The 13,583-nt window shown below is 38.0% G+C and overlaps 1 protein-coding gene across 2 annotated transcripts in view; it reads right to left on the bottom strand.

Annotated features, from left to right (window-relative positions):
• LOC119561994 (troponin C) overlaps nt 1-8,394 on the bottom strand; it is a 38,380-nt gene extending 29,986 nt beyond the window's left edge. The window contains exon 1 of one of the 2 annotated variants that reach the window (XM_037875385.1): nt 8,368-8,394. In XM_037875385.1, the coding sequence (XP_037731313.1) occupies nt 8,368-8,379 (12 nt within the window). In that variant the 5' untranslated portion in view covers nt 8,380-8,394. Of the gene's footprint in view, nt 1-6,874; nt 7,152-8,367 lie in introns of those variants that run through there. The other variant, XM_037875386.1, reaches the window with a different exon arrangement.
• Between the last annotated feature and the right edge of the window lie 5,189 nt (nt 8,395-13,583).

Below are 13,583 nucleotides of genomic sequence, written 5' to 3'. Positions count from 1 at the left end.
AGCAAGGATCCGATCCTCGCCCGAATACCAAAAATACCATTTTGATGGATTTTGGGGATTTTTTGCATCCTACATCCACTCTAAACGCCATGATTTCCTCCTCTTTGTCGCAAGCTTCTCCCGAGATCGGTTCGTTCCCTGCGTAAAGTGTTACAATTTTCAAACCCGTCCGCATCCATACATCCGCGTGTGAAATTCTTAGAATTTTGTTGACCAGTACGACCTGTTATCACTCCCAATATTGGTGGTAAGATAATTGGGACAATATATTGAGAGAATCTAATCATTATTCCCGGAAAACAGCAGTGACCAGAGACACGTGGGAATTCTCGGAATTGTCGGAAGTTTTACAGTCCTCCCTCTGCAGCAGGGAGCAGGTGCCGCGTGCAGCGGTTTATTAGCGGAACCAATCGTTTCTACAATCGTTTCATACCGCACACCGCGTGGAAGGAATCTTTTATCCTTGCCACACCTGGATTAATTTCATCATCGTCAAACCATAAGCGGCTTCAAGGATCGCCGCCGTCAGCCCGCGTGAGGTTTTGACCTTGCCAAGCCCGCACCACGATCTACAAGTCGGATCACGTTGCAGTTCGGGCGAAAATCGCACCGGCGCCAATTCGGCGCAATTTGGTCAAGACAGCGGAGGCAGATGCCGCATCCCAATTGGAATTTGATTTCTAATTCTGGCCTCCAGTTCATTTTGGCCGGGACTGCCAACTCGTTTTTGTACCGCTAAAGCGATTGTAGCTTAATTTTCTTATTCTAAATATTTGTACAAGTTTTTAATTTAATTTAGGATTCCTATTTAGCCATTATACGTGCGTGCGTACTTACGACATAGTATGACATATATACACCTAAATTAAACTATATTACAGCGGACATCGATCGTCATCAGGCCTGCTGACTTCGTTGGAGAGTTCGTAAGTACGGCATAGCCTAAATCATTTACATTCCTACATATACATATTCATTCTTGTCTGAGCGCAGCGGTTGTTTTAAGGTAGGTGGGTAGGGTGGTTATTGAAGGTGGCCAATAACATCTGGGCCTCCGTCTTCGATAGGTACTGTCACTCGTCACTATTATTAGTTCTGTGAAACTCTTGTTTCATCTTAACACAAACCCACACCCATCTCCCTGATCAGGTCGGTCAAAGCATAGACAGAGGTGTTAGGGTGGACAACGCTTATAGAGTGTGTTCGTTACAAACTTAACCACAAATTTAATTGAAAAACAAAAGAGAACGCTAAATTCCAGTGTCTCGACTATCAGATATCCGTTACTCAGGACTTAAATTTAAAATTGATAAAAGTTAATTTACTTTAAGAAGACCGCTTTAATATTGCCAAAAACCGCATTGTGCACACGGGCAAGAGTTTCGTAATGCTAGAGTTAGTTGTAGAGCAAAGACATAACAGAAAGATCTACAGCGCTGTAAAGTTTTTACTTTACTTTTTTTAGGGCCTTCTAGTGCTTTTCAACACTAAAAACATGTGAATGTACTGCAGGTCACTGTGGAGAGGAAAAATGCAAAGAGCGAAAATCCCGCTTCCCTAACCATACCAACAATTAAACTATACGTTAACCTAATCGGAATTAAAAAAGACAGCAAATAGTAAACAGACAAACAGACATGATTAGATCGACTCGGCGATTGAGAAATATCGACCCATCGATGTTTACTAAATTTGAAACCATCAATAGTATTAATACTGTTATCGATCGTTTTAACAACCCTAAACTGCAGTTCCGTTACTCGTACAGGAATAGAGTTAAATAGAAAATAGTTTAAATTTAACCATAACTTCATAAGTAATGATTTTAAGATCTTATCTAGCAAGAACAAAAGTGTAAAAATGTTAAGTATATACAATGTTAAAAGTAAGTTTTCCAGTGTAAGTTATACCATTTAAAATTAAATATTAGGTCAAAGAGTAAGGCCCTTACGCAAAGTCACAGCTTTTAGAATATTGAGTTCTAACAAGGAGGTTATGGACCTTACAAGGTACAACACACCAGAAAATATAATTTGTATAGCCTTGCAGAGGGTACGAGTATTTTAATTTCAGTCAGAATGAGACTTGTCGACCCTATAAGGTATATATATTCTTGATTAGCGTCGCTAGAAGAGTGGATCTTGCCATGACCGTCCCAGTTTCTCAGTTCAGAAGCTGTCGGGATGAAACTTTCATAAAAGTCTTCACTCTTTTGAAGTATGTAAGTCAGGACGAGCCGGAGCTGACGACTTTTTCCTATAGGTATGATTGAGCGGCTCCGCTATAGGGCTCTCTCTTGTTTTTCACATTATTATTTTTTAAATAGTAAATTAAAAGTGCTGTTTTTAAGGGCAAAGTTTGTGTTCAGGTGCAGAAAAGAGGGTTATGCTGGTGCTAAAGTGTGTTTTACTCGGGCATTAAGATAGGATTCTGGAAAGCTTCAAATACATCTTAAATTATAAAAAAAACAAGGAAGAACGCTATAGTCGAGTACCTCGACTATTAGATACCCGTTACTCAGCTAAAGGGACCAAAGGGAAATGGAGATATGCAAGCAGCAAAGCGAGATTGAAATGCGCCACCTATCGGCGGTAGACAGATTTAAGCGTTATGGGCGTTAGAGTGGGCGTGGCAAATTTTTTTTTGGGTCAATCGATAGGTATTGACGAGACCAATACAGTTCAGTTAAAATTTTGTATCTAGCATGAAAATTGTGGGCGCCACAGCCTTGGGCGGTTTGTGGGCGTTAGAAAGGGCGTGGCATATTTTCATAACAAACTTGCGCTGCGCACAGAGCTATCCTTGATAGTTTCCGAGATATCCACGTTCATATTTACGATTTTTTAAAGTTTGTGGGCGGTTTGTGGGCGTACAAGTAGGCGTGGCAATTTTTTTTTTGAGTCAATCGATAGGTATTGATGAGATCAATACATTTAATTTAAAATTTTTATTCTAGCATCAAAACTGTAGGAGCCACAGTTTTGGGCGGTTTGTGGGCGTTAGAGTGGGCGTGGCACTCTACTGAAACAAACTTGCGCTGCGTAAGAAGTTCAGGAATCTGCACGCCAAATCTCAATAGCCTAGCTCTCATAGTTTCCGAGATCTCAGCGTTCATCCGGACAGACAGACGGACAGACGGACAGACGGACAGACGGACATGGCTAGATCGACTCGGCTAGTGATCCTGATCAAGAATATATATACTTTATGGGGTCGGAAACGCTTCCTTCTGCCTGTTACATACTTTCCGACGAATCTAGTATACCCTTTTACTCTACGAGTAACGGGTATAAAAAAACAATCAGAATTTACTTATTTAGGTTGTCCAATCACGACAGCATTTTATATCGATATATAAGGCTTTCCAAAGCAAACGTTTCCTTAACACCTGTACTCCGACAGCTCTGGTAGATGCGGTATGATTAGTTGAGAAAATAACATCTTAAGTTCGAATATTTGCTTTTATCTTCATTACACATATAGTTCGATACAAGTCTCATCTATATGGTCGCTTTTGACTTAGCCCCCTAATATAAGAAACACATGAATTTATGAGCGTTTAAAATTTGAAGGTCTCAGCCAAGTTCAAAAATATTTATTTGTTTGTTGAGAAGCAAATGCTATTGGGCTGAAACTTTCCCAAAAGTCTTTCTTTTGCAGGTAGTATATAAGTCGGAACCAGCCGGATCGGAATAATCGGAAAAAAATTTAAAACATGAAAGGAATTTTACTTCGGCAAATCGAAGTTTGTATACCCTTGCAGTTATAAAAACAATCAATGTTAGTAACACCATGTTAAATTTTTAAGGATTTTCGCTAGCTTCGGTGATATTTGTGTAAAATTAAATTTGTAATGCTGAAAAGTTAAAGTATTCTATATACCAGAGTAAAAAAAAATACGATCTACATCAACAAAGCAAAATTTTTTTATTTTTTATTATTCATTATTTCTTTGACCGTTTCTTTAACAGCTACAGCAATAGCTGTATATGTTAAAGACGTCCGACCTTTATAAAATGTAGCTCGAAATTCCTAAAATATACAAAAAATGATGTTCCCAATAGTATAAGATAATATGAACTAACAAGAACTAATTAAAATATGTTATATCCAAGCGTAGGAGGTTATATTTTAAAAAACGCTAAAGATATAATTTTTTTTATATATTTTTTTTGACTATTTCTATTGGAGCTATAAGATATAGTTGTCCGGTCCGACTGGTTCCGATTTATATACTACCTGCAAAAGAAATAAGGCTTTTGGGAAAGCTTCAGCCCGATAGCTTTAAAAGTGAGAGACTAGTTTGTGTAGAAACGGACAGACGGACATGACTAGATCGACTCATCTAGTGATGCTGATCAAGAATATACGAGTATATACTTTATGTGGTCGGAAAAGTCTCCTTCGCTGCGTTGCAAACTTTTGACTGATATCATAATACCCTCTGCAAGGGTATAAAAATTATATCTTTGGTGTTTTTTAACATATAACCTCCTACGCTTGGAAATAACATTTTTTAATTAGTTTTGAATTTCGAATTTATTTTAGCATAATCGGACGACTACAGCTACCTTAGGAACGATCGGAAAATTGGTGGGGAAAATAATATGAAACAATTTATACCTTCGGTGTTTTCGACATATTATCTTATACTATTGGGAATATCATTTTTTGTATTTTTAAGAATTTCCATAATATTTGAACCTTTTTTTTAAATTACTATTTAAATATTTATCTTAAGGGTACCAAAACAATTATTTTTAAAATATCTTTCGACATGTTAGAAAGGGCGTGGCATATTTTCATAACAAACTTGCGCTGCGCACAGAGCTATCCTTGATAGTTTCCGAGATATCCACGTTCATATTTACGATTTTTTAAAGTTTGTGGGCGGTTTGTGGGCGTACAAGTAGGCGTGGCAATTTTTTTTTTGAGTCAATCGATAGGTATTGATGAGATCAATACATTTAATTTAAAATTTTTATTCTAGCATCAAAACTGTAGGAGCCACAGTTTTGGGCGGTTTGTGGGCGTTAGAGTGGGCGTGGCACTCTACTGAAACAAACTTGCGCTGCGTAAGAAGTTCAGGAATCTGCACGCCAAATCTCAATAGCCTAGCTCTCATAGTTTCCGAGATCTCAGCGTTCATCCGGACAGACAGACGGACAGACGGACAGACGGACAGACGGACATGGCTAGATCGACTCGGCTAGTGATCCTGATCAAGAATATATATACTTTATGGGGTCGGAAACGCTTCCTTCTGCCTGTTACATACTTTCCGACGAATCTAGTATACCCTTTTACTCTACGAGTAACGGGTATAAAAAAACAATCAGAATTTACTTATTTAGGTTGTCCAATCACGACAGCATTTTATATCGATATATAAGGCTTTCCAAAGCAAACGTTTCCTTAACACCTGTACTCCGACAGCTCTGGTAGATGCGGTATGATTAGTTGAGAAAATAACATCTTAAGTTCGAATATTTGCTTTTATCTTCATTACACATATAGTTCGATACAAGTCTCATCTATATGGTCGCTTTTGACTTAGCCCCCTAATATAAGAAACACATGAATTTATGAGCGTTTAAAATTTGAAGGTCTCAGCCAAGTTCAAAAATATTTATTTGTTTGTTGAGAAGCAAATGCTATTGGGCTGAAACTTTCCCAAAAGTCTTTCTTTTGCAGGTAGTATATAAGTCGGAACCAGCCGGATCGGAATAATCGGAAAAAAATTTAAAACATGAAAGGAATTTTACTTCGGCAAATCGAAGTTTGTATACCCTTGCAGTTATAAAAACAATCAATGTTAGTAACACCATGTTAAATTTTTAAGGATTTTCGCTAGCTTCGGTGATATTTGTGTAAAATTAAATTTGTAATGCTGAAAAGTTAAAGTATTCTATATACCAGAGTAAAAAAAAATACGATCTACATCAACAAAGCAAAATTTTTTTATTTTTTATTATTCATTATTTCTTTGACCGTTTCTTTAACAGCTACAGCAATAGCTGTATATGTTAAAGACGTCCGACCTTTATAAAATGTAGCTCGAAATTCCTAAAATATACAAAAAATGATGTTCCCAATAGTATAAGATAATATGAACTAACAAGAACTAATTAAAATATGTTATATCCAAGCGTAGGAGGTTATATTTTAAAAAACGCTAAAGATATAATTTTTTTTATATATTTTTTTTGACTATTTCTATTGGAGCTATAAGATATAGTTGTCCGGTCCGACTGGTTCCGATTTATATACTACCTGCAAAAGAAATAAGGCTTTTGGGAAAGCTTCAGCCCGATAGCTTTAAAAGTGAGAGACTAGTTTGTGTAGAAACGGACAGACGGACATGACTAGATCGACTCATCTAGTGATGCTGATCAAGAATATACGAGTATATACTTTATGTGGTCGGAAAAGTCTCCTTCGCTGCGTTGCAAACTTTTGACTGATATCATAATACCCTCTGCAAGGGTATAAAAATTATATCTTTGGTGTTTTTTAACATATAACCTCCTACGCTTGGAAATAACATTTTTTAATTAGTTTTGAATTTCGAATTTATTTTAGCATAATCGGACGACTACAGCTACCTTAGGAACGATCGGAAAATTGGTGGGGAAAATAATATGAAACAATTTATACCTTCGGTGTTTTCGACATATTATCTTATACTATTGGGAATATCATTTTTTGTATTTTTAAGAATTTCCATAATATTTGAACCTTTTTTTTAAATTACTATTTAAATATTTATCTTAAGGGTACCAAAACAATTATTTTTAAAATATCTTTCGACATGTTAAAAACATAATCACGAAAAAGTGTTGCCCTTCGCCCAAAAAAATAATATTAAACTTACGCTCATTTTGTCGGGTGTAAGTGCTTAAGCTTTAAACTTAATATGTTTTAATTCGAAAATATTTCCAACAGTAGGTTAGCAACAGATGCAAAAAAAGTTGATGATTGTAGTTCCCAACTTGTAAACTTGCTTTGCAATTAAAAAATGTTGTTAGGTGTCAACTGATCGCTTTGTTAAATAAGAACTTATTGTCACGATTAAAACGAAAAATTGGCATTGTCTTAACAGAAAAAAAAATTATTTGAGTTGGTTGTATCCTAGCATTAAAAATATTCCGAAAACTATACACGCTGCTTGCGCTGCAACTATTTTCGCTGAAACAAAAACCACTACCTAAACAAAATTTAAAAGCAACCATAAATATTTCGTATGATATGCATCTCAAAGATAATTTTGTTCACAAGCCAAAAAAATACTCACCAATTTATTTTTAGATGTACAATAATTTACACATATCCCTATATTTATAAACCAAACATTACACGAAATCTTGGAACGCATTATAAAGATCCGCATATAGATATGTATGTTCTTTCTATTCTATGGCAGCTAAATCCATTAAAATCGCGTTGATGTGAGCACTGTTACAGAAAACTTATATAGAAGCCATAATCTAGAATTAAAGATAATATGAGCAAAAACTTCAAAGCTTATATGTAGCATAGAGTTTAAGGGTACATTGTAATCGTTGAAAAGTGTGATCAGGACGAGTCGATCTACTCGACCTGTCAATTTGTCCGTGTAAACACAGCGACCTTAAAAACTATAAGAGCTAAGTTCAGAGTTAACATGCAGATTCCTTAGCTTCCGATTAAGCTCAATTATGACAATGTGTCATGCCTACAAACGCCCATAAAGTAAATATTTTATACTAATGCTTTCAAGTCCTATGTTTTCTTTACTCGAGTGCCACGACCACTCCAACGCCCACAAACACCCTTAATACTAACGCCTGTCTGGCGCGCACTCAAAAAGAAAAGATTCAAGATCTCGACAAAAACGTTTCAATTCGGACCGTTGCTAAAAATGTTAGTGACAATAAATGTAACAGCCGCTAAATTGAGCTAGTTTGCAATACGGGAAAAAGTCGCTTTCCTGCTTGCATATCTTTTCTCCTTCGCAGTTTGACACAAGCTAATTTACGTTAAGATGACCGCTTTAAAACTATAAAAATCATAAAAAATTCGCAAAAAAGCATTGGGTGCATCGTAGACTAAAGACATAACAGAAAGATTCACAGCACTGTTTTACGTGCGCGGATATGCGGTAATTTTATCATTCGATATTTTTTTAACTTTAATATAAATACTTGCATTGGTAGTTCAATGAAATATTGGGTTGCATGGCTTTGTTCAAAAGATCACATAAATACATATGTCATAGTCTGGCTTTGACATCTTTGCTTTACTTAACTTATTGGGCGGCTTGTGGGCGTGGCAAAGTTTTTTTGGGCACCAATAGAGTTATGCTAAAATACATAAAAACAGACTTACAGCGCTGTACATTTTGAACCGCAAATTTTACGTACTAGGACTTTCGGTCCTTTCACTGCCTTCTAGTGCCATTCAACACTGAAAACATGTGAATGCTCTGCAGTTCAGTGTGGAGAGAGAAAATGCAAAGAGCGAAAAGCCCCCACCCCCTCCCGCGACCAAGCCATTGCTACTAAGCATTTTAAATATACGTTAACCTAATCGGAGTAAGGTAAATAAAATTGGTATTAGGTATATTGGGGAGAGAAAAAAGAACTAATAGTTTAAGTTATTCATTATTTATTAGAATAAGTAAGCCGCGCACTCTGCTTTCTCTTAGCATTGACAGCGTTTTTCGCTATAATTTTTCTTCACCTGCTTATGTTTCCCGCAGCGCCAAGATGAAGAGAGCAATAAGTAAAAATATACGAATAATATTTATATTAATCTTTTTTTTCTAAACATAAACTGTCACAAAAAAACCAAAATAAGTTTATTTGGTAGAGAACAGAGAGAGAGAGAAGGTCAATCAATATGTATTGATTAACCCAATACATATCTGTTAAAATTGTTGTTCTAGAATTAAACCTGTAGACGCAACAGTTTTGGGCGGCTTGTGGGCGCTAGGGTGGGCGTGGCAAAATCTGCATACCTAATCCCAACTAGCTAACTTTAATCGTTTCCGTAATCACAGCGTTCATACGGACAGACAGACAGACGGACAAGTAGTCAGACAGACAGACAGACTTTCATGGCTATATCGACTCGGCTAGTCACCGGGCCAATAATGACAGTATTTTTCGAAACTGTGCGTTATTGATATAATGATATTTCCCTGAGTAGAAGTAAATATCTCAAACAACACCAAAGTTATAAATTTGTAAATATTTAAAAAAATATTTTTTTGATCATTCCTATGGAAGCTACATAATTGTCAGATACGCATCGTTCCGACGTACATGCAATACAAATAAGACTTTTGGGAAAGTTTCATCGCGATAGCTTTAAAAAATGACTAGTTCGCATAGAAGCGGACAGACGGACGGACATGGGTAGACCGACTCGTCTAGTTATACTGATCCAGAATATATACTTAATGGGCAATAAAAGTTACTTAATAAAGGTGGAGATCAATTTGTTCTACTAAAACGCAAAGCAGAGCCTTATGAGAGGAGAGAAGGGAAAGATAACGGAAACGTAATTCTAAATGAAAGCTTTACAAATCCGATTTTAATCGAAAACAACGCATTTAATAGCGGACGCCATCCGCTTCGAATGTACTCAGCTACCTTGGATAACCATGTATAGTAATGTTTTTATACCCGTTACTCGTAGGGTAAAAGGGTATGCTAGATTCGTCGGAAAGTAACAGGCAGAAGAAAGCGTTTCCGACCCCATAAAGTATATATATTCTTGATCAGGATCAATAGCCGAGCCGATCTAGCCATGTTCGTTTGTTCGTCTGTCCGTCTGTCTGTCCGTCCGGATGAACGCTGAGATCTCGGAAACTTTAAGAGCTAGGCTATTAAGATTCCTGAGCTTTTTACGCAGCGCAAGTTTGATTCAGCAGCGTGCCACGCCCACTCTGACGCCCTCAAACCGCCAAAACTGTGGCTCCTACAGTTTTGATGCTAGAATACAAATTTTAATTGAAATGTATTGCTCTCATCAATACCTATCGATTGACCGAAAGATTACCACGCCCACTTTAACGCCCACAAACTTCAAAAATTCGTAAATATGAACGTGGATATCTCGACTATTAAGCATATATAATTGGGATTTCAGACTTAGATTCCGTAGCCTTGTACGCAGCGCTAGTATGTTAGGCGAATATGCCACGCCCACTCTAACGCCCACAAGCCGCCCAAGCCTGTGGCGCCCACAATTTTCAATGCTGGTAAAAAATTTTAACTGAAATGTAGTAGTTTCGTCAATACCTATCGATTGATCTAAAAAAGTTTGCCACGCTTACTCTAACGCCTACAAACCGCATAAGCCTGTGGCGTCCACATATTTCATGCTAGAAAAATTTTTTTGCTGAAATGTATTAGTCTCGTCAAGACCTGTTGATTGACCCAAAAAAAGTTTGCCACGCCCACTCTAACGCCCATAACGCATAAATCTGTCTACCGCCCACTCGCTTTTCTGATTGCATATCTTTATTTCCCTTTTGTCCCTATAGCTGAGTAACGGTTATCTGATAGACGAAGTACTCGACTATAGCGTTCTTTCTTGTTTTTTATAAATATATAATAGGGGAGTGTAGGGTAAGGGGCCGAACTCGTCAAATTTCAAATGAGACGTTACGTCAAAAATTTCAAATAGTGTTAGTCGTTTTCCTTAATTGTGCCGCCAATGCTTATACCCGTAGAATCAAAGAGTATACTAGATTCGACGGAAAGTATGTAAGAGGTAGAAGAAAGTGTTTCCGACGCTCTAAAGTATATTAATTTTTGATCAGGACCACTAGCCGACTCGATCTAGCCATGTCCGTCTGTCCATCTGTCTGTCCGTTCGTATGAACGCTGAGATCTTGAAAATTATAAAATTTCAGCATGATGCCACCCCCATAGCGTTTTCTCTTGTTTTACAATAATATTATTAAGAAGAATATTAAGATAACTTCGACTAAAAAATTCAAGATATATATGAAAGCACAATTAATAACAAAAAGCATTTGGGCAACACCCGGTGCTGCAACACCCGGTGTTTCCAACACTGGTTAGCACTTCTCGTTGATGAGGCTGCCAACTTGGTACGACACCTGACCTTTACGGACATGGCGTACAACACTGCATGGGAACGTCTTAAGCAAAGATACAATCGTTTTAGGCACATTGTGAAATCGTTTTTGGATCAGTTTATGAGCCTGCCAACAGCTACAAAGACCGATGCAACAGTTCTACGTAAGGTCTGAGACGGAGCAAACGAAACTGTTGGGTTGGATGCGGTGAATTAAACGGGACGCAACTGTTGGATCATCTATCTAACCCTATAGAAACTGGACGCTGACACACAGCGTAGGTGGATTGAGCGCATCATGGAGACAGATTTGGGATATCAGAACTGGAGCTGAGCAAAAGGGCGGTTGTGACTGGAAGCAAGACAACAACACAATCGATGGTTGCGGTTGAATGCATTTGCTGCACTAAATGTAGTTCTGCAGAACACACTCTATATCGTTGTACTCAGTTTTTGGATATGTCTGGGGTGCAAAGGCGATCATTTTTCTTGCTTAAATCAACGTAGTGATAAATTCACGCATTTTATGCTATGCACTGGATACCAAAACCAACTACTTATCACACGCCCACTTCTTTTTTGGGTGACTGTAAGCCACCGTTCTAGATCCTAAGCTGAGCCACATCCCTGTTGGCGGAAGAGGGTATTGGCAAAGCATCCAGACTTTGCTTCAAGGCTTCTGGAAGAAATGGCATCAGGAGTATCTATCCACTCTGCAACAACGTTCAAAATTGACCATTTCAATACCCAACCTCTCGATCGGTGATTTCGTTCTTGTTAAGGAGTCCAATAGGCATCTTGACACATTACACGGGTTACGGAAACCTGTCCAGGGAAGGACATCCTCGTTCGAACAGTCACATTGAAGACATCAATAGGAGTAATGATCAGACCAATCACGAAGGTTACAGTTTTGCCCAATTCAGAAACTGTGTTCCAGGGCGGGTTGGGATGTTCATGAACGGTTGCAGTCTTTATTAACCTCTTATCTTTAGGCGCATAATGCCATCTCTATTCTATGTACTTAACCAACGAAAAGCGATACATATATATGTGGGATTTTTATGTTTAATGTAAGTATACGAGTTTATTTGTTGCTTATATTAAGTTAAATATAATATATATAAATTAACATTTGGTTAGGAAATTTAGAAATTTAAGTCTTTGCTTTGCTTCTCAAATTGGTTCGCTGTCACTGTACGCTGTTATCGCCTCCTTGCTGAACAAGTCTTGAAGTTTTACGCCTTCTTTGGTACGCATTTTGAAGCCTATCAAAAGCTCGAACGGAGTTGTGGCGATCAATCTAGCAAAAGTAGAATTGATCGCCTGTTGAACTTTGTCGATGTGCTTATACCACTTGGTTGGGTCGTCGATGCTTAGTTTGGAGAGAACTGATATTGTAGTGGCGTTCAATCTCTAAATTTGCTCGTTCTCGCGTGGAAGTCCTGTGGTCGCCTTGATGGGTTTTTTTCCTCGTCGCAATACTTTGAGAAGTCCTGCGAAGTAAATGCTGACGCTCTATCGAAGATGATGATATCAGGATTTCCAAATACCGAGTTTTGGTTACGCAGCTTTGTGATTACGTCGTTCAAGGAAGTCGATTTAGTTGGGTACAGCCAGCAAAACTTGGTAAACGAATCCACAACGGCTAAGCTGTGTTTGTAGTCCTTAATGGTGGAATCTGAGGGACCTAAAAAGTCCACATGAAAGGTATGCAGAGGGAAGTCTCCTTTGTCCAGAGAACGCAGTAGTCCTTTCTGTTTGTCTTTTTTACGATTGCTCAGTATACATTGGATGCAGTAATCTACGACCTCCTGAGTTTTTTCCCTCAAGGCTTGGAATGTTATACTCTTTGCAAATCAGATCCCTGACCTTCTTTGATGCGAAATGACCTTTCTTATGAGCTTTCGTGATGACTTGCCTTTTGCATATCCTTGGGCAGCACAACTAACTCAGCTGACAAGCTTGTGTAGTAAGCCACCATTGTGTAACAAGTCATTTTAGGAATCTTTTCCATCGTTGAGGACATCGCAAATCGCTCTGAGATGATCATCTTGCTCCTGCGCTTTTTGTATGCCTATAGAAATACTTTGGTCAACTATTGTCATGATTGGGTAACGGCTGAGGGCGCCCACATGTTTCATACGAGTTCCGGACCGATGCTCTACCTTATAATCATACTCCTGTAAAAAAAGGACCCAGCGAGCGACTCGTGTGCAAAGATTTTGCTTCTCTAAACAACAGATATAGTTCAAACTTTGTGAGTGCTTCGATGACTGCAAGAATCTCAAGCTCGTAGCTTGTGTATTTTCGTTGAGGGTCGCTTGCCTTTTTACTCATAAAGTATACCGGATGCATCTTACCGCCGTCTAAGGACTTCTGCAAAAGGACCGCACCAAATCCCTCAATGGAAGCCTCTGTGTGCACTTCTGTCTCACTTCTGATTGTAAATGCTTAGAACGGGATTTGCGGTCAATATCTTCTTCAAATTG

This window comes from Drosophila subpulchrella, unplaced genomic scaffold, assembly GCF_014743375.2.
Source record: "Drosophila subpulchrella strain 33 F10 #4 breed RU33 unplaced genomic scaffold, RU_Dsub_v1.1 Primary Assembly Seq39, whole genome shotgun sequence".
Lineage (NCBI taxonomy): Eukaryota > Metazoa > Arthropoda > Insecta > Diptera > Drosophilidae > Drosophila > Drosophila subpulchrella.
Note: the sequence above shows the minus strand (reverse complement) of the source record. Positions and strands in the feature narration are given on the sequence as shown.